This window comes from Gekko japonicus, unplaced genomic scaffold, assembly GCF_001447785.1.
Source record: "Gekko japonicus isolate JY-2015 unplaced genomic scaffold, Gekko_japonicus_V1.1 scaffold101, whole genome shotgun sequence".
NCBI classification, from domain to species: Eukaryota; Metazoa; Chordata; class Lepidosauria; order Squamata; family Gekkonidae; genus Gekko; species Gekko japonicus.
In genome coordinates this window covers 5,691-27,914 of record NW_015165238.1, presented here as the reverse complement: position 1 = coordinate 27,914, position 22,224 = coordinate 5,691, and the positions used below count along the sequence as shown (strand labels likewise).

At 42.4% G+C, this 22,224-nt stretch overlaps 1 protein-coding gene across 1 annotated transcript in view; it reads right to left on the bottom strand.

Annotated features, from left to right (window-relative positions):
- The window catches only part of LOC107109354 (olfactory receptor 6F1-like), a 21,748-nt gene extending 1,631 nt beyond the window's left edge, over positions 1-20,117 (bottom strand). Inside the window, exon 1 of the mRNA XM_015409966.1 lies at positions 19,158-20,117. Coding sequence (XP_015265452.1) covers positions 19,158-20,117 — 960 coding nt within the window. The remainder of the gene's footprint in view (positions 1-19,157) is intronic.
- Between the last annotated feature and the right edge of the window lie 2,107 nt (positions 20,118-22,224).

Sequence of the window (22,224 nt, the reverse complement as noted above, 5' to 3'; positions counted from 1 at the left end):
GCTCGTCGCCCGCGACCCTCGGAGCGGGACAGCCTCTTTGCCAAGTTTGGGTTTTTTTATGCTGCTTCTGAGGAGGGACCTCTGAGATTATCATCCCATCACTCCAACAAGGTAACAAAAAACACCTGACTGAGCATGTTATTATGTGTTTGATATATTATTGTTAAAAGTATATGCTTTTGTGTGAGTGTTTGTCTGTTTTGGCAGGTCACTGCGTGGTGTGGCTCTCTGACTCTCACAGTTTAAAATTTTGGCTCTTTTTGTCGAACTTGTTCGCCACCCCTGTGCTAATGAGTTTCTGCTTCTGGGTGTGGCCTATTATGCTAATGAGTTCCTGCTGGGCTTTTTCTACAAAAAGAGCCCTGCCTCTGAGGATGCCAGTCACAGCTACTGGCGAAATATCAGGTCTTACGATGTCAAGACCATGGCCAGACAACCCGAAAAATCTACAAAAGCTAATGAACTCCGGCCATGAAAGCCTTCGACAACATATTGGACTTAGTTTTGTGCAAACATGTATAGGGCCATGCTGCACATATATTTTCAAGTATCTCCTACCTTCTGCCTCTCCTGACTGTGCAGTTATTTCACCACACACAAGTGTACATCAATAACAGAAGATGGAAAAGATGCCAAAAAAGCCTTTGACAACATATTGGACTTAGTTTTGTGTAAACTTGTATAGGGCCATGCTGCACATATATTTTCAAGTATCTCCTACCTTCTGCCTCTCCTGACTGTGCAGTTATTTCACAACACTCAAGTGTACATCAATAACAGAAGATGGGAAAGATGCCAAAAAAATTAAAGATGCGCTAGAGAACTGTGTATGCTCCACATCTGGTTTTAATTTTTGAAATTAAACCAGAAGTGACCACTGGACATCATGGGTGGGATCCACCTACCCTTTTCACCCTGTCTTGCCCAGTTCCCCTTCTGACTTCAGATCCCACCTTTCATGGCTTTTGCAGGACCCATGATTCACAGCATTGCTTTTTTTTTGAAGGTCAAAGGGAACGGCTACCTTCCGAGGGAAATCCGATTTAATCTAATTCCATAAGTGGCATGTTTGCAATCAGCGCTATTGTGGAGGAAAGTGCTATCAAATCATGGCCATCTTATGGAGACCTCATAGGGTTTCCTGAGAAAGAGATGAACACAGGAGGTTTGCCATTGCCTGCCTCTGTGTAGTAACCCTTGGTGGTCTTCCATCCAAGTTCTATATGCTACTCTGAAGCTATATTTCTGACCCGGCACTGCATGGGGGAGGAGGATATTATGATTCAAAATTCTTGGTACTTTGGCCTCTTTTCCCATGCTCATGAGATAGCATGAGCTGCTATAATTTTGGAAATAGTACAATCAGCAGGCCCTCTTAGTTTCTTTAGTGTGAAGGGTACAGACATATAATTCTCTCATATTGCCCCTGACTGCTTCTTGGTTGTTCTATGGAAAGTGAATATGCCAGGGTGGAAGACTCTTTGACCACCTTGTGGCCAATGTTCTCTCTAAGCTGTGAAGTCTTGTGAACAAAAATTTGATTTTGTGAGCTACTGGCATCAAAGTTGTGAGTGAGGGATTTGACTACTGCATAAATTAGTTTGCTCTGGAGCCATCCTTCCTGAGCTAAGACAAAAAGGTGTTACCTCACACTAACTCAGCTTAGAGGGAACACTGTTTGTGGCCTTAGTCAATGCCCAGATTTGTCAAGAAGTTCTCGGTAGAGTTACAGACTGATCCAAAGTCCAATAACTGAGACCAAGAGGAACATATAACCACAACATGATATAAAATAGCTACTAGTACAGATGGAAGAATAAGAAAGGGGGAAAAGAAGCAAGAGCGAACCAGTAAAAAGGATTACAGAGGGAAATATTATACACTGAGAGAAAACAATAAAATGAATAACACAAGGCAATGACAATTGGAAACCACAGGAAAGCTGTCCATGAAGCAGTTGTTTAAAGTTAGAAAAGAAATTACAAGAACTAAAGGAGAATGAATAATACCAACTGAATTTGATGTCATGGCTAGTGGGAATCTCACTTCAGCCAGTCACTATCTCTCAGCCTAACCCCCCCCCCCCGGTTTTCTGAAAAAATAAAATAGAGGAGAAAAATGGGATTCTAAAAACGATAGAAAGATGAATGTGAATGCAGAAATATATATATATATATTTAGTGATGTGCTTATTAAAACCATGCTAGTGTTGAAGAAAAGGAACACCTAACGGGTTAGAAAGTACTTGGCATGAACTCCAAGAATGAAAACAATTATAATGGTAAAAAAGAAGCATATTCACATACTGTCCTCAAAAGGTAACAACATATAATGCCACCCTACTGACTGAAAAGCAAACAAAACAACCCAGCATTCACTTCAAATTCGGTTAGGTGGCACTTTTATTAGATCAATCAAGACTGACCTGAAAGTGCAAATAAACTGGGGGTGGGTGAGCGGAAAGAGCTCACTAATGTCTGTGAAACTGATTAACAAGATACTTGAAAATATATGATTATTTAACAAATTGGGGGGGGGGAACACCACTACAATATGGTATGAGCAGAGTTTCCTTGAAGCTGAGTTAGTGTGAGCCAGCTCACAGTTTTTTAGCCTCCGGCTCACACATTTTTGTCTTAGCTCAGGAAGGATGGCTCCAGAACAAACTAATGTATGCAGCAGCCAAATCACTCATTCACAACTTTAATGCCAGTAGTTCACAAAGTAGAATTTTTGCTCACAAGACTCCACAGCTTAGAGGGAGTATTGGGTATAAGAAACCACTGTAGAAAACAAGTTGATTAAAGCCAGGCAACAAAAATCTTTCAGTAAAGTTCAAGCAAAGTGATTTCAGTACCCACCACTTCTCAGGCAGAAACAGTGAACAAAAGCAGCTGCAGGTGGGGGCCTCCTGTCAAATTCACTGAATAAGACACAAGGCATTAATAACATTATAACATATATGTGAAAAAATATAAAACTGAAGACAGGAAGTTGTTTTCAAAACAGACTGAAGGGAAAATGAAACATCATTCCTGACAAAAGCAGAGAAAGGCAGTTAACTCTATCTGCGGCAGTTAATGGGAAACCAGATCAATTTTAAAAAGTGGGAGAGCGACAAAGATCCATATAACACACTTGAGTGGAATGAAATACTGGAAGCATGATTAAATCAAATTAGGTTGGTATAGAAAGAAAATTTTAAACCATTAATAAAGGTAAAGGTAAAGGTTCCCTTGCTCGAAAGCCAGTAGAATCCGACTCTAGGGTTGCGGTGCTCATCTCTGTTTCAAAGCCAAAGAGCCAGCGCTGTCCAAAGACGTTTCCGTGGTCATGTGGCCGGCATGACTAAACACCAATGCGCATGGAACACTGTTACCTTCCCACCGAAGTGGTACCTATTTATCTACTTGCAATTTCTTGCTTTTGAACTGCTAGGTTGGCAGGAGCTGGAACCATTAATAGGTGTATATTTATTGAGCAAAACGAAGAAACACATAAAGTAGAAGAGATATGACAGTTGATTGAGAGTGTTGCTGGAGCACACAATTTGCCCTAAATTTTTAAAATACCCTTATTTTAAATAAAGATAAAATCCTTTAAAAATAAGATTTCTACAGAGTATCAGACATACAGTCACTGCAGAATGCTTACTTTCTTTTGTAGGGGTGAATTTAAAAAGTCTACCTAAATATTTAACATATTATTCCAGAAATAGGGTATTATAACAAAAATAGTTGATGCAATATTAACATTTAATATCTGTACATATATGGAGGGATATAACAGAAATACTAAGATGGGAATAACCTAGCCATTAAGGTTTTTTTTTTACATTTGCTATATCTAGCTATAGAAGTACTTAATTTATTGCCAACCTCAAAAGCAGTGTATTCAGATAGTTCACTTTTTCTTCCCCAGGTATGCAGATTATTCTGACTTTCTAAATTGAGCAAAATAAAATTAGACCTCTGTCCCATACACCCCAAATTCCTTATGAGGATTGAATATATTATAAACGGACCAAAAAGAAAATGGGACCCCTGCATGCAATGCACCAAATTCCATCAAAGGATTGAATACCTTCCAGGAGGCATGCAACTGAGATTTCTAGGATTAAAGGGGAAAGGGGTGTGTGTTCTAAATAATGTATTTATCCAATCCATCTCCCTCCCCCCTTTTTAATATACACAAAAGGAATAGGATTGCTAGGAATTAAATAAGCATTACTTCAAAACAGAGGTTCTTATCAAGGACCAAACTAATAGTACCAAACAATAGTGTATGGGGAAAGGGTTGGAGGAAGAAGAAAAATAATCATAGAACCAGTGATGCAGTAGGGTGGACACTATGAGAAAGGGGACTAAGTAAATCTCACACGATCACCTACATTGCAAATCTTTGGTGACAGTGAGCTTGCAATTTACTTACCTAGGTGATGAAACCACAGAAGGTTGCTCACTTCCAAAAGAGTGACCCAGAAACAGAAAGGTGACAAAGTATGGACAGAAAAACAAAGACAGAAAGGGGAAGCGAGGTGTGCCACAGATGAAGAATGACACCCTTGCAGTGGATGAAGAGCATTGTTGAAACTGGATGGTTGTGTATAAGAACATGAGAGATTGATATATATGGCTGTGAATCACACCCTTGCTTTTGGAGATGTGCCAATTACACAAGGACAAGAAACTTTTTAAATGAACTTTTAAATGAACTCCCCGCATGCGGGGAGGGCGGGGTATAAATGAAATAAAATAAAATAAATAAATAAATAAATAAACTTTTCTTGGCCTCAGTTTATTTTCTCCCTCCTTCTTTTGTCTTACATCTGCTGGAGCAAATTTCTACTACCGCTGCACACATTGAAAATCATCCTGCCAAAATGAGTCAAATATATACAGTGATATGCACACACACAGAGTGATATATGTGTGTGTGTATACACACACACACACGTATATATATAGAGAAAGAGCAATCGGGCAATAACTCTCATTTGTGTGTGTGCGTGTGTGTATAGTACTTTCAATATATATATTGAAACAAATGAGAGTTATTTCCCTATTGCCATCAGTATGTGTGTACACATATAGAAAATGTGCAAAGGGTAGAACAGATAGAAAGACGGACAAATGTCACAAAGTGGCATAAAACACACACACAAATAAAAATGATAAGCAACCCAGAACAAGGGGTTTCAAACTGGGAATCCCAGCCATCCGATTGACAGTATAATTCCATAAAGTGTTAGTCCAGTGTAAAAAAATTACAGTCAGTTGGCTTAGGCTGACGTAATTCTGAATAGGATCATACAGTTGGTCTTTTCACTCTTGGGCCGTTGTTATGGCTCACTAAAAAAAAAATTGGTGTCCTCCATGTTTTGTGCCATATAACAAAGATGACTGGTGCTTTACTCAACAGTTATCTAATCAGGACTTTCGGTTTAAGCGTTTTGCTGCTCGGATGTGTCTCGTCTCGCTTAGATGGAGACGCGCTGAGACCCGACTGATGGGAGGGGTTCAAGTTTGTCCCAGACCCCCCCCCCAGGTTCTCTGTAGGAGACCCCCAGCCTGGGGAGCTGAAGAGAGCCTCTTCCAAGGGGACACCCAAGGAATTGAGGCTCACCTTTTTCCCCGATAGGTACCGTCGCCGTGGAGCCAGCATGGCACCCAGAGACGACTGTCAGAGCAAGTGAGCACGATCAAACTTCTAAAAAGACTTCTAAAAGACCTCCAAGGCTACAAACTGTGAGTTAAGCAAAGCTCAGGTGAATAATAAGTGAATGGAGCCTTGGTAGTAATTGGAGGCACTGAAGCACGGGGGGAGGAGATTTCAAGCCCCCCCATATTAGTAAACTGTAAAAGTGGTTGTAAATCGAAAATAAAAAAACTTTGAGCCAAATCAAGCATATAAGAAGTTAAACAAACACAAAAGCTGCTAAAATATACAAAGAGGAATTAAAATGCATAACTTTTGCTTTGTTTTGGAAAACTTACTTCTTGTTGATATTATGGCTGGGAGAGGACGGAGAGCGCCGGAGAAAAAACTGGTGACCAGAAATAACATACCAACGACTCCCTCCCAGAACCAGGAAGGATCTACAGACTTCTCTTCATTGTGAGCAAATCCACTGCACCCTCTAATGGATCAGATGACTACTCTCAACACCAAGCTAGATAATGTGCAAAATCAACTAAAGCAGATGGATAAGAGAACCTCAGCAACCGAGAAAACGTTGAAAAAGATGGAAAAACAGACTGAGAGTATTAATAAAAGAGTGGATGAGGCAGAGAAAGAGAGCTCATCGGATAAAACGCAACTAATACAGCTCCATCTGGAAAGATCCATGTATGTTCTACATTTCCACGGGATACCTGAAGATAAGAATGAGGACTTAAAGGAACTCTTGGTGGTTGCCTTGGCCCCACTAATGGATTATAAACAAGAAGACTTAATTAAGGAAATGGATGTGGCACACAGAAATCCGGATTTTATAAAGAAAAATAAACTTCCAGGGGAAACTTACTTAAAATTCACAAAACGATCAACCAGAGAACTGGTGCTAAACAATGGGGAAATCCTTAAAAATCAAGAGTGAAGAGATAAAAATTTTGAAAGACATTCCATTTGAAGTAAGAAAACGGAGGAAATTATACAGGATGCTTACTCTCTCCCTGCAAAAAAGGGGAACACCATATAGATGGCTATACCCGGAAGGGCTGAGTTTTAATTACCAGGATAAAAAATATAAAATTGACTCTATTCCAAAAGTGGAAAGATTTATGGATCAAATGCTCAATGTAAAAAAAGAAGCAGAAGGAAAATAATCTAAAACCGGATGTGGAGGAAGAAGAAGAAGAGGAGTCCCACTCACAGAACTCAACAAGCCAAATTTCCTCGTCATCAGAATCATCTGAATCAGAGAAAGGAGTGGCCACTCCCAAATTGCAGAAAACGAAGAAATCTAAGAAGAAAAGACTCTAAAACTAAAGCATGATTGCTAAGGGCAGTAATTGTGCCAAGTTAATAATTTTATATTTGTATAATTGAACTAATCTCTGTATAACCTGTATTAGCAGGTTAAAAAGATATATTCTTTTAGCTTTTCAGATCGTGATTTGTATTAGTCTTTACCTTATCCCCATATCCAGTAGGAGTTTTAGAATAGAGTGGTAATTTTCCTTCCCCTATCCAGTAGACTTTATGTATTTGATCTCCCTGACCCATTTCCCATAGTAATAGTGATAGGGCATTAGTATTCTTTCCCACATCCCATATTTGTAGTGTGTAGTGTGTAGAAAATTCAAAATAAAAAAAATTCCCCTTCGGGGGACCAAAAAACCCACAAAAATCTAATGAGGTTTTGCTTAGTCACCAGATCCACAGTACAGTCCTATACAGAATTACTCCAGTCTAAACAAATTAAAATCAATTTGCTTCAAGTAGCGTATCTCTGAATAGGACTGAAACATTTCATTTAACTCTCTGAAGTCCTGTGAAGGGTCATCCAAAGAGATGTGTTGTCTCCCACATTTGGCACTCTATAATGCAGATGGTCAGAAAGAAGTGTTCTAGTGCATTTACTCAACAGCTATCTATTGAGGCTTCACTTGGCCATATGACTCTGCGCTGACCAGCTTCAGCCTAAACCATTTGTCTACTAAATAAAGAACATACTGTTCCCAAACTGGCCAACAAGGCATGACAGTCCTTTAATATATCTTCTCTGTTTCAGACTAGCTTCACCACATACATCTCTTGTAATGACAAGTCTTCTGCATCCGTGACACATGCATGGCTGCATTCTGAAGGACAGATGGCTCAGGAAGCATCTAAGTGCCATGCTCATGTGTTAATACCATTTTGTGAGCTTGCAATACCGTCAGTATGGAGGGCTCAGATGAAATAATAAAAAGTGGTCTCTTTTCAAAGGTGGCCTGGTGACATGAAAAACAGTGACTTTACACATCTTGGGGGACTTGTGGCTTCTGGAAAATGTCAATTAGAGCTATGCATTCCATGCTAGGAGGAACTATATGTGTTCCACCCCCCATATCTTACTGGAAGACAAAGGCATTAGAGTGTGTCTACTACTGCTTAGTATCTTGGTCATGGTTGATTCATAAATCTATCCATTACAAAGTATCCCAATCTTCCTCCTAGGAGCTCTGAAGAGCATCCACATTTAGTCTTTCATCCATGCTGTCCTCACAACAAATGTGTGAGGTAGGTTACACTGGAAGACATTGGACAATTGTCACCTATTGAACTTCATGGCTGATTAGGGATTTGAAGACATAACTCCCTAGTCCTCCAAGCCTAAAACTCTGATCACCACACCATACAAAAAGCTTTTGTGGAAAGTGGCCACATTTTCAAATGTGAAATAAATTGGCATAGATTAGGCTATCTCTGATCTCAGCACTGACTTTCTTCTATCCTGTAAAGTTTGGAGACAACATCAGGGAGACCAAAGTCTCCATTTTCTGTTTGTTGGTCACTGTGCAAAAAAGGATGCTGGACTACTGGGAGCACTGGTTTAATCTAGAAGGGCTATATTTATGTGACTTGCTCAATCATGTAGCAGAGAATGAGGTGCAAATAAGAAGAGAACTGAATAGCCAGGTGCCACTTGTCATGGACCTTTGTTTCTGAAGTTCCAATGGGACTGAGGTAGAAACCTTAAAAATGAAGGTAAACTTTTGGGTTGGAATTAGGGATATGGGCATGAACCCTTAAACAAACCACAGTTTGAGCACAAGCCAGGCCAGTCTATGGAGGTTCATGCGGTTCATTGTACAGTTTGGATGGCATTTAAATACCCTCAGAGCTTACTTCCCAGTTGGTGGTCCAACCTGAAGTGAGCTCCAAAGGCATTTAAATGCAATTGGAGCCCACCACCCGGGACACGAGTGAGCTCTGAAGACATTTAAATGCCTTTGGAGCCTACTTCCAGGTTGGGTCGCTTGACCATAAGTGAGCTCCAAAGGCATTTAAATGCCTTTTGAGCCCACTTCTGGGTCTGGCAGGCCCTGAGTGAGCTTCAAAGGCCTTTATAGGCCTTAACTTGAGATCCCAGAGTGAGCTCTGACAGCTTTTATAGGCCTTATATGTTGGGCAGCCTGACTCAACTGAGCTCCAAAGGTGTATAAAGGCCTTCAGAGCTTACTCTTGTGTGGGTAGGACCCAGAGGTGGGCTAAAAACTGTTTAAATGCCTTCAGGGTTCACTTCCAGTCAGGCAGCCTGACCCAGAAGTAAGGTCCAAAGGCATTGAAATGTGTTCAGAACTCACTCGGGTCCCAGGTGGTGGCCTCTGACAGCATTTTAATGCCCTCAGAGCTCACTTCAAATGGGGCTTCAGCCCCATGAACTTCCTGAACCACAAACAAGTTTGTAGAATGGAGAAGTTCATGGAAGTTCATGGAAGTTCATGGTTCAGGGTTCGTGAAAACCTTGAATCACAAACATCCATGAACCTCCATTTCCCCCCAGTTCATGTCCATCCCTAGTTAGGATGTCAAGAAAGCAGAAACAGGTTGCAAAGCAAAGGAGTGCATCAAATAGGCTTGCAATTTGTGGCTTGGGAAATTTCTGGAGATTTGTGGTGGAATCTGGGGAAGGTGGGTTTGGGGAGTGGAAGGACCTAAGCAAGGTATAATGACATAGAATCTATCCTCCAAAGCAGCCACTTTCTCCAGTGGAACTGATGTCTGTCATCTAGAGATCACTTGTAATTCAGAGCAATGCTCCCTCTAAACTGTGGAGTCTTGTGAGCAAAAATTCTCCTTTGTGAGCTACTGTCATTAAAGTTGTGAGCGACCAATGTGGCTGCTGCATAAATTAGTTTGCTCCTTCCTGAGCGAAGACAAAAACATGTGAGCCAGAGACTAAAAAACTGTGAGCTAGCTCACACTAACTCAGCTTTGAGGGAACCCTGATTCAGAGTGATCTCCAAGCCCTACCTGCAGGCTTGTAACCTTTCCAGTCTGATAGGAGTATTCAGATTTCAGAGCCTGTTATCACTCTGCTGTAATTTGAATGAGAAATGTTTTTGCAGGATTAATTTCCATGAAGCCTGTACTAGATTATCTCAGCTAGCATGATCTCATCAGATCTCAAAAGCTTAGGAAGATCAGTCTTGTTCAGTATTTGTATGGGACACTAACTCGGGAAGACCAGGGTAGTGATGTGAAGGCAGGCAATGGGAGACCACCTCTGAACATCTTTTGCCTTGAAAATCTTGCAAGGTCACTATAAATCGACTGTGACTTGATGGCAACCCCCACCCATCCATGTCCAATTTACATTGGAGTGGTTAACATTCACCTGAATCAAGGAACTTCAGGTAGCCACTCGTCTTCTTGAATACATAAAAAGTACCCAGAATCAGAAATATAGATGCCATAGGAAATATGTTTAGCACATTTGGAAATGGTACTTTCTAATCACAGGCTTCGAGAATGAGTAATGATCTTCATAAGATCCACAAATCCTCCAATCATTTAATCTACACATTTAAAAGGAACTGAGTTTGCAAAATTGTGTTTGAGCAGTATTCGTGTTTGGCACATAATACATCAGCCTTGCTAAAGATAAGAATCAAGTGTAGAATAGGAAATTACTTGACAATCCTATGTAATCTACCTTGAGTTGCATGAAAAACATGAAGTACTAGTGCAAAAGATAAGGCATCTTAGCGCCTGCACTCACACACACACATAGGGGAATTCCGGACAGCTGATATATTCCGTTTCAGGAACTGTTCACTAATGGTTTCCGTCTGTCATTTCAGACAGAACCGTTTTAGTGATAGTTCCCTGGCAGAATATATTTACCCTTTCAGACAGAAATGCTTCTGTCCCATTTGGGAAGCATGACTAAGCCATTTTAACTACAAACTGCTTCCAATCGGTCTTCAATTCCTTCTACTGCTCCTGAAGCACTATGGATGCTGAGTAAAATGTCCCATGTAGCGCTTCCTGCAATGACAGTTCTTTTCTCGCCCTTTCTCTCCCTGCACGTGATCATCCTTTTTTCTTTTTTTTTGAACATTCTATTGGGAGCACTATGGTGCTGCAGCAGGACTGCAAATCAGCACCACAGCGACCCCATTGAGATCCCTGGACTCCATTTAAATACACTGATGTTCATTACTGCATCTCAGCATGGATTTTAAAAGGTAATTTTGGGGCAGACATTGTATTTATCATGTCTGTTTAAAGATCAAATAACTGAAAATAGCAACAAGCACAAATGTACCAGCACAGCATGAAAAAGGAGGAGGAGGAGGAGGGGCTTTACTAGATTGGGTTTTGATGAATTAAAAAGCACCAGAATAGCCTGCTCCCTGGGCTTCAAAACTGTCTGGTCCCCCCCCCCTCCGCACTTGAATTCTGTACCCAGCGAGCTCCTTGTTTCCAGGGGACAGCAGTAGTGAATGTCAATGTATTTAAATGGAGTCCAGGCATCTCAATGGGGTCGCTATGGCACTGCTTTGTAGTCCTGATACAGTGCCATAGTGCTCCCAATAGCATGTTCATGCACAAGGGGCGGAAATGGCGGGAATAGAAAGTGGAACAGTTTGAAATGCCAAACCACTTCAGAGACGGCTACTTACCAGAAGGGAAAGGCTGTGTGAAACGGTTCTCCCTGTACTGGTTTATTCCATGACGGTACAATACCGGTTTTAAAAGGGTAATATTGCTATTTTCAAATTTAATAACAAAGCTGTAGGCCGTTTGCATATTTTCCAGTAACCTGAACACCAGGGGAATGGAGGGGCATATAATTTATGAAAGTGAACTGGCTATAGTACCATATCTATGGCTCAATCCAGAAAGCTAACACAATTAAATTGATACCCATCGAATTCTCTAAATATGTGTAAGCTATGTTGCACAGAGCAAGGGATAGTATTTTATATAGAGCACAAGCAAGCAGTATGTATTGCATACATAGCTGGAAGAAAGAGACCCACATAGGTATTTGGTGTAAATTAAGGGCAGCTTTATTTAATTAATAATTCAACACAAATAAACTGAAACTGGCAAGGGCTGCAACTCACATCAGGCAAAGGGATCCCCTGATCTTTTTCCTAACCTTAAACGGAGTGAACCACCAAGCCCCTGGTGCAAGCCAACCACAACATGGTAGTTGCCAGGTGGCAGATATGCTACCACCTTGAAGTGAGCCCACCACCTCTAGCCATGGAGCATGAGGGGAGACACACTAAAAAGTATATCACAGGCCACCTGCAGTCTCCATCCAAGGCCCATGCCAAGGTATGGTTTGTGCTAGGTGTGCCAACCCCCCAGACAAGGGGGGGGGGTCTGTCAATTGGTTTTTTCCCTCATAACCAAAACAGGCCAGATTTCCGCCACCAACAAGGGTTAAGCCTCTGCTTTGGCCCTTGGCCCCATACACTGGCTGACAATCTGCCACAATCCTTGCCTTAAAACCTCCAGGAAAATGCAAATCCCAGTCTTGGAGAGATGACCACCATCATCCAGATAAAGATGGATGCACTCTTTCACAATACCAGGGTATGGTATGACAAAACCAAGACGACCCTTCTTGACATTCCCCAATTCACAGTTGGCTTTCTTTCATGCCCACTCAATGGTGTGCCACTGTGCCACAATGTCCCACATATCCGCCTGCACCTGCAGGATCAGTTCCTTCCCCTTAAACATCCCCAGGTCATTGCCACACAGATGGATGACCAGGATGTCAGGAGGAGGGCCACTCTGCTCTACAAATAGCAAAGGCATCAGCCCAGTTCAACGAAGACCCCGTCTGCCAAGCCATTTGATAATGGCACAGTCGCTCAAGTCCAGCTGCAAGTCCAGTCTGGATCTCTCCGCTTGATGGGCCGCCCAAAAAACATGCTGTGAGCTGTTATAAGAATTTGGAGCCTCCACATGGGGACCAACAAACCTAAAACCCAAACAACAAGAACAAACATTTGAAGAACAATACAATTACAGTGACATCAAAGGCCAAACATAGGTCTTATAAATGGTGAAACGCCAGTGGCCCACCTTATTAATAGCTTTTATTGTTTTCTTTTTCTTTCTGTATACATTGTACCTCCTGATTGTTTTGACACTACCAATTGAACAGGAGAAATCTCCCAAGGGAGGTATCTAAAGAAGATCCAAAAGGCTGGCTAAGCCCTTTGGTGCTGGTTGATCAGGAGAAATCTTTTAGGGGAGATTTCTGATTTTGTCTTGGACTGGCAAAGATTTCATACTTTTCTTTCAAGAGCCTCCCTCTGGGGTGATTTCCCTTATACTGTAGGTACAAGGCCTTTGGCTCATGCTTTGTGCCCCTTCAGTCATGCATCCATGGCACCCCAGACACCTGGTAAGCACACATTCGTTCTCCTCCTAACTTCCCTTTTTCTTGGTTCCCCATTTAGATCCCTTGGAACTTTCCAGGAAGTAAAACTAGTGTTTTCCTTTATGCTGGCCATGACCTCACTGCTCATCTTCCTTCTTCTCTTGTTAGCCCACCATGTCTGGGCACATGCAATCTATTCAACACAAGCCAATAAAGAACACAAGCAGGTTACTGATTACAGCAAAGCCTTTACCATGGCCCAAAACTTCTCACCCTGACTTTAGCTTGACAGCTGCCAATCATACTGTGGTTAGCTCAAGTCTGGCACAAGCCTGGCATTCCTTCTGCTTCCTGTAGGCACTAAAATTGTTTCAAATGTGTCAGCTTTAAGGGTTTTTCTGCTTGTCCAGAACAAATGTTCTAAACAGACTTCCCCATTTTTGTTTTAATGGAAGGTGGCCTTAAATAGAAATAAAATGTTATTCTTATCGTAACCCTATTTAAGCAATAATACTTCTCATAATTTGTTGTTCTTTTTATTTTTACCTTCCGCCAAACCATATCCTAAAAGAATATGTCTAGAAGATGTCCAATGAACTCATGGATGCAGGACAGGCTGCAAAATTTTCAGAAAAGCCTAGGTTAGTAAGAAACAAGAATTTTTCCTTCCTTTGCTACTTCTCTGAGCCAGAGGAGACCATGGTTGCATTCAGACTGGCAGTTTGCTGCAATATGGTGCCACCTCTAATTGAACTGGTTTAAAGTGTTGCTGGGCATATCAGCCACACAGCACACCCTGCTGCGGGTTACACGTGGAAACATCCCATGGTCAAGCATCCACATTCTTGCAGCACCTCAGCCACGGAGTGCACTGCAAAAAAAGTTCAAATGCATGTGTATGCCTAAGTGTGCATGCACCACATATGCACTCATGTGCATGTGTATGCATGTGCATATAGGCAATTTAAAACAAACAAACAAAAACCTTCCCTAGGGGCAGAACAGATCTGTAGGTTCAGACTGCCAAATCCGTTCTGCGCGCGCTCCCCCGTGTTCAGACATCCAGCCATGTGCAATGAATGTGCGGGGAAACAAAAACACATTTTTGGTGGTGGTGGCTTTTTAACCCAGCTCCAAGTTCTCCTCTAACGGGGTGAGTACACCTGGGGAAAACCTGACAGATGTGGCTGTGTGACCAGCCCCATTTAATCCATTTGTGAAATGTGCCTATATTGGGCCAAACTGCCAGTCTGAATGCAACCTCTGGTTTTACTTTTGCCAAGGGGATCAACATCTCTGTAGTAAGTTTCCCTCAGTCCAACCATACTGTGACTTGGGGCCATCATGAAGCAAGATTCCCTTCTTTGTAACACTGGATGTTGATGAAATGAATCATAGCTGAGTAAGACAATGTCTTTAAACCCCCTGCCCTTGTTCAGCCTAAAAATGGCCTATCCTGTTCCACACCTATGTAACTGTCCAAAATTAGTCTCGAGTTTTGACTCATAACTACAAATGGTAACAGAAATACAGCAAGCAAGAAAGGAAAGAAAAAGAATAGACTATGAAATGTCCCTGTCGCAACCCTGGGTAAGAACTTTTGGGTCCCGGTCACACTGGCCAGAGAACGCGGGGGGGGGGAGGCGTGGCTTTTCGCTCCGCCACACTTGTGACCCGCCCGAATGCGATCAGATGCTACGGCAGGGAATTGGGGGGAGCATTTTGTCGGCGCACGTTTCCGGCATGCTTCATGCGGCACTGGAGTGATCAGACGGAGGACATCCATCTGTGGCCCATCGCAAGCGGATAATATTGGTGTTTCTGCAGTAACTTTGAACTATGGATCTTCGGCGGGATGTGATGGCTTGCCAATGGATGCGCGATGCTTGCCAGATGTGCTGATGTGATTGCACCCGTTAAATCCGCCTGGCATCCATGAGTATCCCGCTGCAACTTCTGTGTATGATCGGAGCCTTGGTTACAAAGGGGTTGCAGCAAAACAAGGTTATAAAAATACCAGAGAGAAACTAAATCTCACCCCAGTCTTGGCAGATACCACCAGTCCTTTCAGTCTATTCCAACAGCCCTGAAGGGAAAGAACAAGTCTCCTGGGTGCTCCAAGATGCCACCGGCTAGGCAGTAGTGTCTGTGTTCCCTCCAGTAAGAAGATATTAAGAAACTCTAACTGCTGGCTGATACTGACTTGAGGAATAAGATACAATAAGGAAACTAGTTAACTGTGTTCCTGACTTGGGCTCTCTGCCAAGCTGGGCTTTCTGCTAGGTGATTACTTGGTGTGTTTTGTTGCTACCTTGCTTGTAGCTAAAATAAAGACACAGAAGCCTCAGAAGAGGGGGAGAGAAACAGAAATTAATCAAAATGACCCAACCCCAAAGCAGGCTAAGATAGGAGATTATGACACAAAATTTTGTCTCTCAAATTCCAGACTCAACCCGCTTTGTTTGCTTCATTACACCTTCAGACACTGAGGCTGAGCAGGAGCACTCTCTCGAGCTCCCCCTTAAAGGTGCCATCTGAAGCAGATGCTACGACAGAGAAAGAAGGCTCCGAAACATCAAATACCTTTACTGCAGAAACACTATTACTTACAGCAAAAACAGTGGAGTTAATTTTCCATGAATTCAGACTTTTGCATTCTAAGGTGGACAGACTACTAACTGGGAGTAAAGAATGCACTCATAAAACTCCTCAAGATAAACTAAGAGAAACATCACCTGCTCTTCCATATAGGAATGGGGAAAGCCATTCTCTACCTCTGTTAAAAAGGAGAGGAACAAAGACCATAATTCCCACCCAACTAGTCTGGAAACCACATCAAATTTGTTTACAAGTTTGTAAATATAAAGACTCTCTACCTCCCTGGAACACCAAGCTATTTACCAGGCAGCACCTGAATGAGCTGTTTGGAAGATGTATTAGACAGATTGACATAGAGACAGTTGTTGTTGTTCAGTCGCACAGTCGAGTCCAACTTTTCGTGACCCCATGGACAAGATCTCGTCAGGCCCTCCTGTTTTCCGCCGTCCTCTGAAGTTTGCTCAATTTTATGTTCGTTGCATCTATGACACTGTCTAACCATCTCATCCTTTGCCGTCCCCGTCTTCTTTGACCTTCAATCTTTCCCAGCATCAGGGTCTTCTCCAGTGAGTGCTCCCTTCTCATTTGGTGTCCAAAGTATTTGAGCTTCAGTTTCATTATCTGGCCTTCTAGGGAACAGTCAGGGTTGATTTCTTTTAGGATTGACTGATTTGATCTTCTTGCAGTCCAAGGGTAGAGTTATTCAATAGCTCTGACCAGAGCCAGAGAGTCCTGTTAAACTTCTGCAATCCTAAAATACCAAGAATATTACTTCAGAGCAAGACTTGGCTGAAGGGCAGAGGCATTCTACCAATTTGTGTCTTCAAAGATATAATTACAGCACCATTGTTGTCCCAGATATTTCGTCTACCAAGTTGTCACTCTACTAAATCACCTCCTCTGGGAACACAGTGTCCCAATGTTCAAACCACCCATAGAGAGATTCTGCCAGATGTGCCTCTCTCTTCCACCCCTTCTTGTTAGTGATAATAGATCTCTGGATGCTGTAATGTTGGCACCTTTAAAATTCCCCTTAACAGCTGGCCAAAAGGCTCTTTCAAACCCTGTATTGGAATCCAAAATACTTTCAAGAAAGGTGCATGGAAACTTAAGACTCTGCATAGATCTAGAGCCCGAAGCTATGGAATCTACACTCTTCAGAGATGTTGCTGCAGACCGGTTGAATATGAGAGTAACCAATATCAATTGCAATGTTATCATACACTCTATTCCAATGAATGACTGCAGGGAAAGTAAGACCTCCCACCATGAATTGTCTGTCTTAGCAAATCTGCAGACCCATACTTCAGAGATTGACAATGGTTGTGTTATTTTTGATACTAATGGATCCCTGAACCAACTTACAGAGATGGATTGACTAAATAACTCATCATCTCAGAGGACCAAAATAGTCTCTTGGAACATTGCAGGCTGGAGAAGTAAAGCCAACAATCATGAATTTTTAAGTTACCTTAAAACACATGATCTTCTTCTTTTTTTTCAAGAAACCTCGTCCACCCCCCCAATATATCTTATGGGGTACAAATCATTTTCTTTGCCTGCAACAAGGACTAGATGCAAGGGTCGTCCTCAAGCTTTTGTTTCTACAAAATTCAATGTTAAACCTCTTAATATTCACGAATCTCAAACCTTGGCCCTGGCAGTTTTGCTCATCTGTGATGGGCTTTCCTTTATAGTAATAAATGTTTATATGCCGCCCACACAAGCCAGGACAGAGCTAACTACTCAGTGGAATGGATTGACATATTTCCTGGAACAGCTGATCTAGCTATATCCTCAAGAGAATATAATGTTGTTAGCTGCCTTGAGCCAACCCTGTGGCAAGGTGGGATAAAAATGGAAATAAATAAATATTTTTGGGGGAATATAACCTGTATCCCCTAAGTCCAAATGACACATAACTTGGAGGGCATGTAGAGTAGCATCAGGGTGGGGTCCCCTGCAAGTTTGGTGTCTCTATCTTGCATAGGGTCCGTTCTATAACTATACTACAAATTGAAATTAGTTGTATATCACTCTAACACTGTTTTTGCCGAAGTAACTGGGTATGTTAGCCAAAGAATAGTAACTGGGTATCTTAGCCAAAGAATAGTTAGCCAAAGTGCTTTCTCTTATTTAGGATGGGAAATTACATTTGATGAGACAGAGCAAGAGGGGACAACTAGGGAAATCTCCACCATTGTTAACAGGGATTCTTCCCACAGAGAACTCTCCAATGAACCAGGCTGGTGTTCAACTGATAGTGTTTTTATTGAACAGTAATAAAATGGCAAAACACACATTGTAACACACTATAAACATACAGACAAGTGCTAACGGGGAAATAAAAGAAAATAGTGAGGGGGAATAGTTTAGGATAGGATATATCTACCAGTCTTGAAGATTCTGCTCTGTGGAGAGACAAAGAGAGTGAACATTGCTTCACTCAGAGTGAATCTGTGTATTTATAGGAAAGGTGTATCCTGAGGCAACATGATGGGTTTTCCCCTTAAACAATACCCTTAATGTGTTGCCAGAGTTTTGGGGAAATGGTTGATGGTATGTCGGAGAGAGATCAAAGTACTGTATGGACCTTGATAGCCTTCCTGGAGCTAGGATATAGCTGTTGATGTGCATTGATGACTGAAAAGTGTAGGATAGAAGAAACTTTCCAGGTGTTATAAATATGCTAACAAGGGTGTAGATGACAGTGAGGAGCCAGTACTGGGGATGAAAGAGGCACCATCAAAGTATGATGCTGTTTTCCTGAGAAATCCATTGTTATAAAATATGCATTACCTTTGGGGTGGAAGAGATTTGTTTGCAATTCAGTTCCTTGTTTTGCATATCAAAATAACTTCCCATGCTGTTGTCCTGACCGGCATAGCTTTTGGGGTTACCTTTGGGAAGGCAGTGTTTTACATATAATATTTATTTGGAGTGATATCATATGAAGGGTATATGGCCTTATGTTTCTCTCTGGTTGCCAACTACCCATCTACAGGAAACGGCTGACTGCTAACAGGTGAGGGTGAGGAAAATAGTGTTAGGCTTTCCTAGCTTCTCATATTCCTGCAATTATACTTCCAAGGTTACCTTGAACAAAAGAGTATGAAGCCAATTCAAGCTACACACACAAAGAGAAATGTTGGCACATCAGAGCTAAGAGTACATTCTCTCTTGCCTTTATAATTCTTTCCCCCCCCCACCAGCAAACCATGACTACAGTTCCAATATTCTTCACAAACATCTGCTTCCTGCTCACCAACTTCTTCAGAGCTTCCCTGACTTCCTTGTTCCTTAGGCTGTATATCATTGGATTCAGAAGTGGGGTGACTACTGCATAAAAGACTGATGCCACCTTGTCCAGCTCAGAAGCTGTAGGGGAGATGAGCCGTACATATATAAAAATGACTGTGGCATAGAAAATGACCACCACAGTGAGGTGTGAGCCACAAGTTGAAAATACCTTCTGCCTCCAACTGGCTGAAGGGATACGGAGGATTGTGGAGATAATGAAGGTGTAGGACACCATGGTGAGCAAACAGGTGCTGAGGCTGACCATGGAGGCCAACACTGTCACAACTGTTGAACTGAAAAAGGCAGCATTGCATGAGCGCCTCAGCAGGGGCCCAGCATCACAGAAGAAATGATGGATTTCCTTAGGCCCACAGAAGGAGAGCTGAGAAATGAGGACAATAGGAACCAAGGGGGCGAGGAATCCAGCCACCCAGGCTGCTGTCACCATCCGGGTACTTATTTGCAGTGTCATAAGGGTTGGATAATGAAGAGGGCGGCAGATAGCCAAGTAGCGGTCATAGGCCATAGTCACTAACAAGAAACATTCAGTGGAGCCCAAGGCAAAGAAAAGGTAGAGCTGGGAGATGCAGCCTGCCACAGAGACCGTACTCCCACCAACCAGGAAACTTTCCAGCATCTTGGGCACAGTGGATGTTGTGTACCAAATCTCCATGAAGGAGAAATTACCCAGGAAGTAATACATGGGGCGCTGCAGTTTACGATTTGTCTTAATGAGTGAGATGATGATTACATTGGCAGTTACCGTGAGAACGTAGGTGGCTAAGACTAGCATGAAGGAAAGCATGCGGATCTGTGGAGAAGCAGAAAAGCCCAGGATGATAAAACTGTTCACTATGGTCTTGTTGGCTGATTCCATATCAACATCTTTTCTGGCCAGTGAAATTGTGGACAAGAAGGAAAAGGGAAGGGAGGGAAAACAACATTAATATTATAAAGCAAGTGGTTAATTTGCATGCTATAAGTTTTATATTTGTTACAGGGACTATCTGATGTTTGATAGTCAGGTGTTATTTTTGTCTGATAGTCCCAGATAAACACTGTGAATGTCCCCATCTCCCTTCTGTGTTATTGCCATCACATTCTTCATCAAACATGTTCAGAATAATGTGCATACAATTTCATTATATTATCTAAAACCCAGAGTGCTAGAGTAGGCTCAGGCAGAGTGACAGACCCAAGGTTGTCCGTTGACCTTCATGGCTGAGTGGAAATTTGAATCCAGATGACTACAGCCTTAGTTGAATACTCTAACCCCTATACCACATTGGTTACCATTTGTCAGACATCCACTGGTGTATGAAATTGGAAATAATGACTGCCAATGTTTACTAGAGTGAGTCTGATCTTTTGCAGGCATGAGTCTCGCAGTATCTTAAAGTCACATGTTTAAAGATTCTAGACTTCATCAGATGCAATTAATTCTAGGAATCTCATGTAAATGACAGAAAGAGAAAGAGGGAGGGAGGGAGGGAGGGAGAAAATATTTTAAAAAGGGGAAAAATTAAAAAGTCAGAAAACACAACGTTACAAAACAGCAAAATAAGACTGGACAGACTGTGAGGCAGATACCCACCATCCCCAGGCACCAACCCTCAAATATCCAGGAATTTCCCAACCTTGAGTTGGCATCCCTGTCTCCTTCCCACCCAACAGCCAACCTACCTTTATTGGCTCCCCTGTCTTCAGCTTTATGCCTATTTTCCCCCACCAGCTTCTACTGAGGAGCTTCTAGGAAGCAGGTTAAGCTGAAAGTATGTGACTGCTCCAAAATCACCCAGTGAACTTCCACAGCAAAATGGACATATAAACATGGGCCTCAAAAAGCCTACCCTGAAGCTCTGACCATTATACTACACTGACTTTCATGGGGTGGCTGCTGTTGAACAGCAGCAAGGAGCCAGGCCTAGTGGAATTACGCAGAGGGTGCTGCTAGGCCTAGGTTTGCCATCTTCCAGGTGAGACCTGGAGATCCCCCCAGAATGACAACTGAACTCCAGAAAACAGAGATCTGTCCCCCTGGAGAAAATTGGTGGACTCTGTGGCATTATATCCAGCTGAGGCCTCTCCCCTCTCCAAACCTGGAGCAGGCAAACCTAGTCCCAGGCCTGACTCCAAACCCCCTGCTATGTAGAAAAGCTAATCCCATTCAATGTCATGGTTTGGCAACAGGTGGCTTCTAAGTCTGTCCCTTGCTCTGTCTGGGAACTGAAGTCGCAACAATCTCTCTTGTTAAGAGAAAAGTGTATCACCAACTCCTGTGGATGTAGCACATCCCCTCAGCTTCATTTCCTTGCATCAGTCCTTTGGGCACATGATCGTTAGCTCAGGGGCGTGAGAGCTACTTCCATTGCTGTGTGGCTCCGGCATCACTGGACTTCCAGGGTTGTATGGAAGCACCAGTTTTCCCCACATCAGCATTCTAAAAGCATTTAATTTTTCATCTTTGGGTACCTAAAACTAGGAACCAAAAATGTTCCTGCCTTCTGGTCTTAGGTACAGAATTTATGTCCAAACTGTACTCACAAGGGTCTCTTGCATTGGCCTCTGGAGAACCATGGCATTCTCAAAACTCCTAAGTGCTGGGGACTCAAATGCGACTTGTGAGCATAATGCATGTGGGTAAGGTAAGTCTCCCTGAGCTGCTGAGAGGGTTTATACTCCGTATGTGTGATGCTGCATGTCCCACATCTGTAATTCACGCTTACAGCCTCCTCAAGGTAAGGGAAGCAGGCGGCGGGGCAGTTCTCGCTTTCACGTGCCGTTCTCCCCCGGGCACATCCGTGTTGCCCAGAGAGTTTCCCCGAGGCTAAGCCCAGTTCCCTTACCAGAAAGATCTGGGGCCAGGCAACTGAGTAATTTTTGGCAGAATAACGGAGTCTGAATGCTGTTAGATAATCTCATTGATGTTCAATGATATGTGCATTGCACACGTTCCCAGTGACATTCTGTCATGCCTAGTCTAT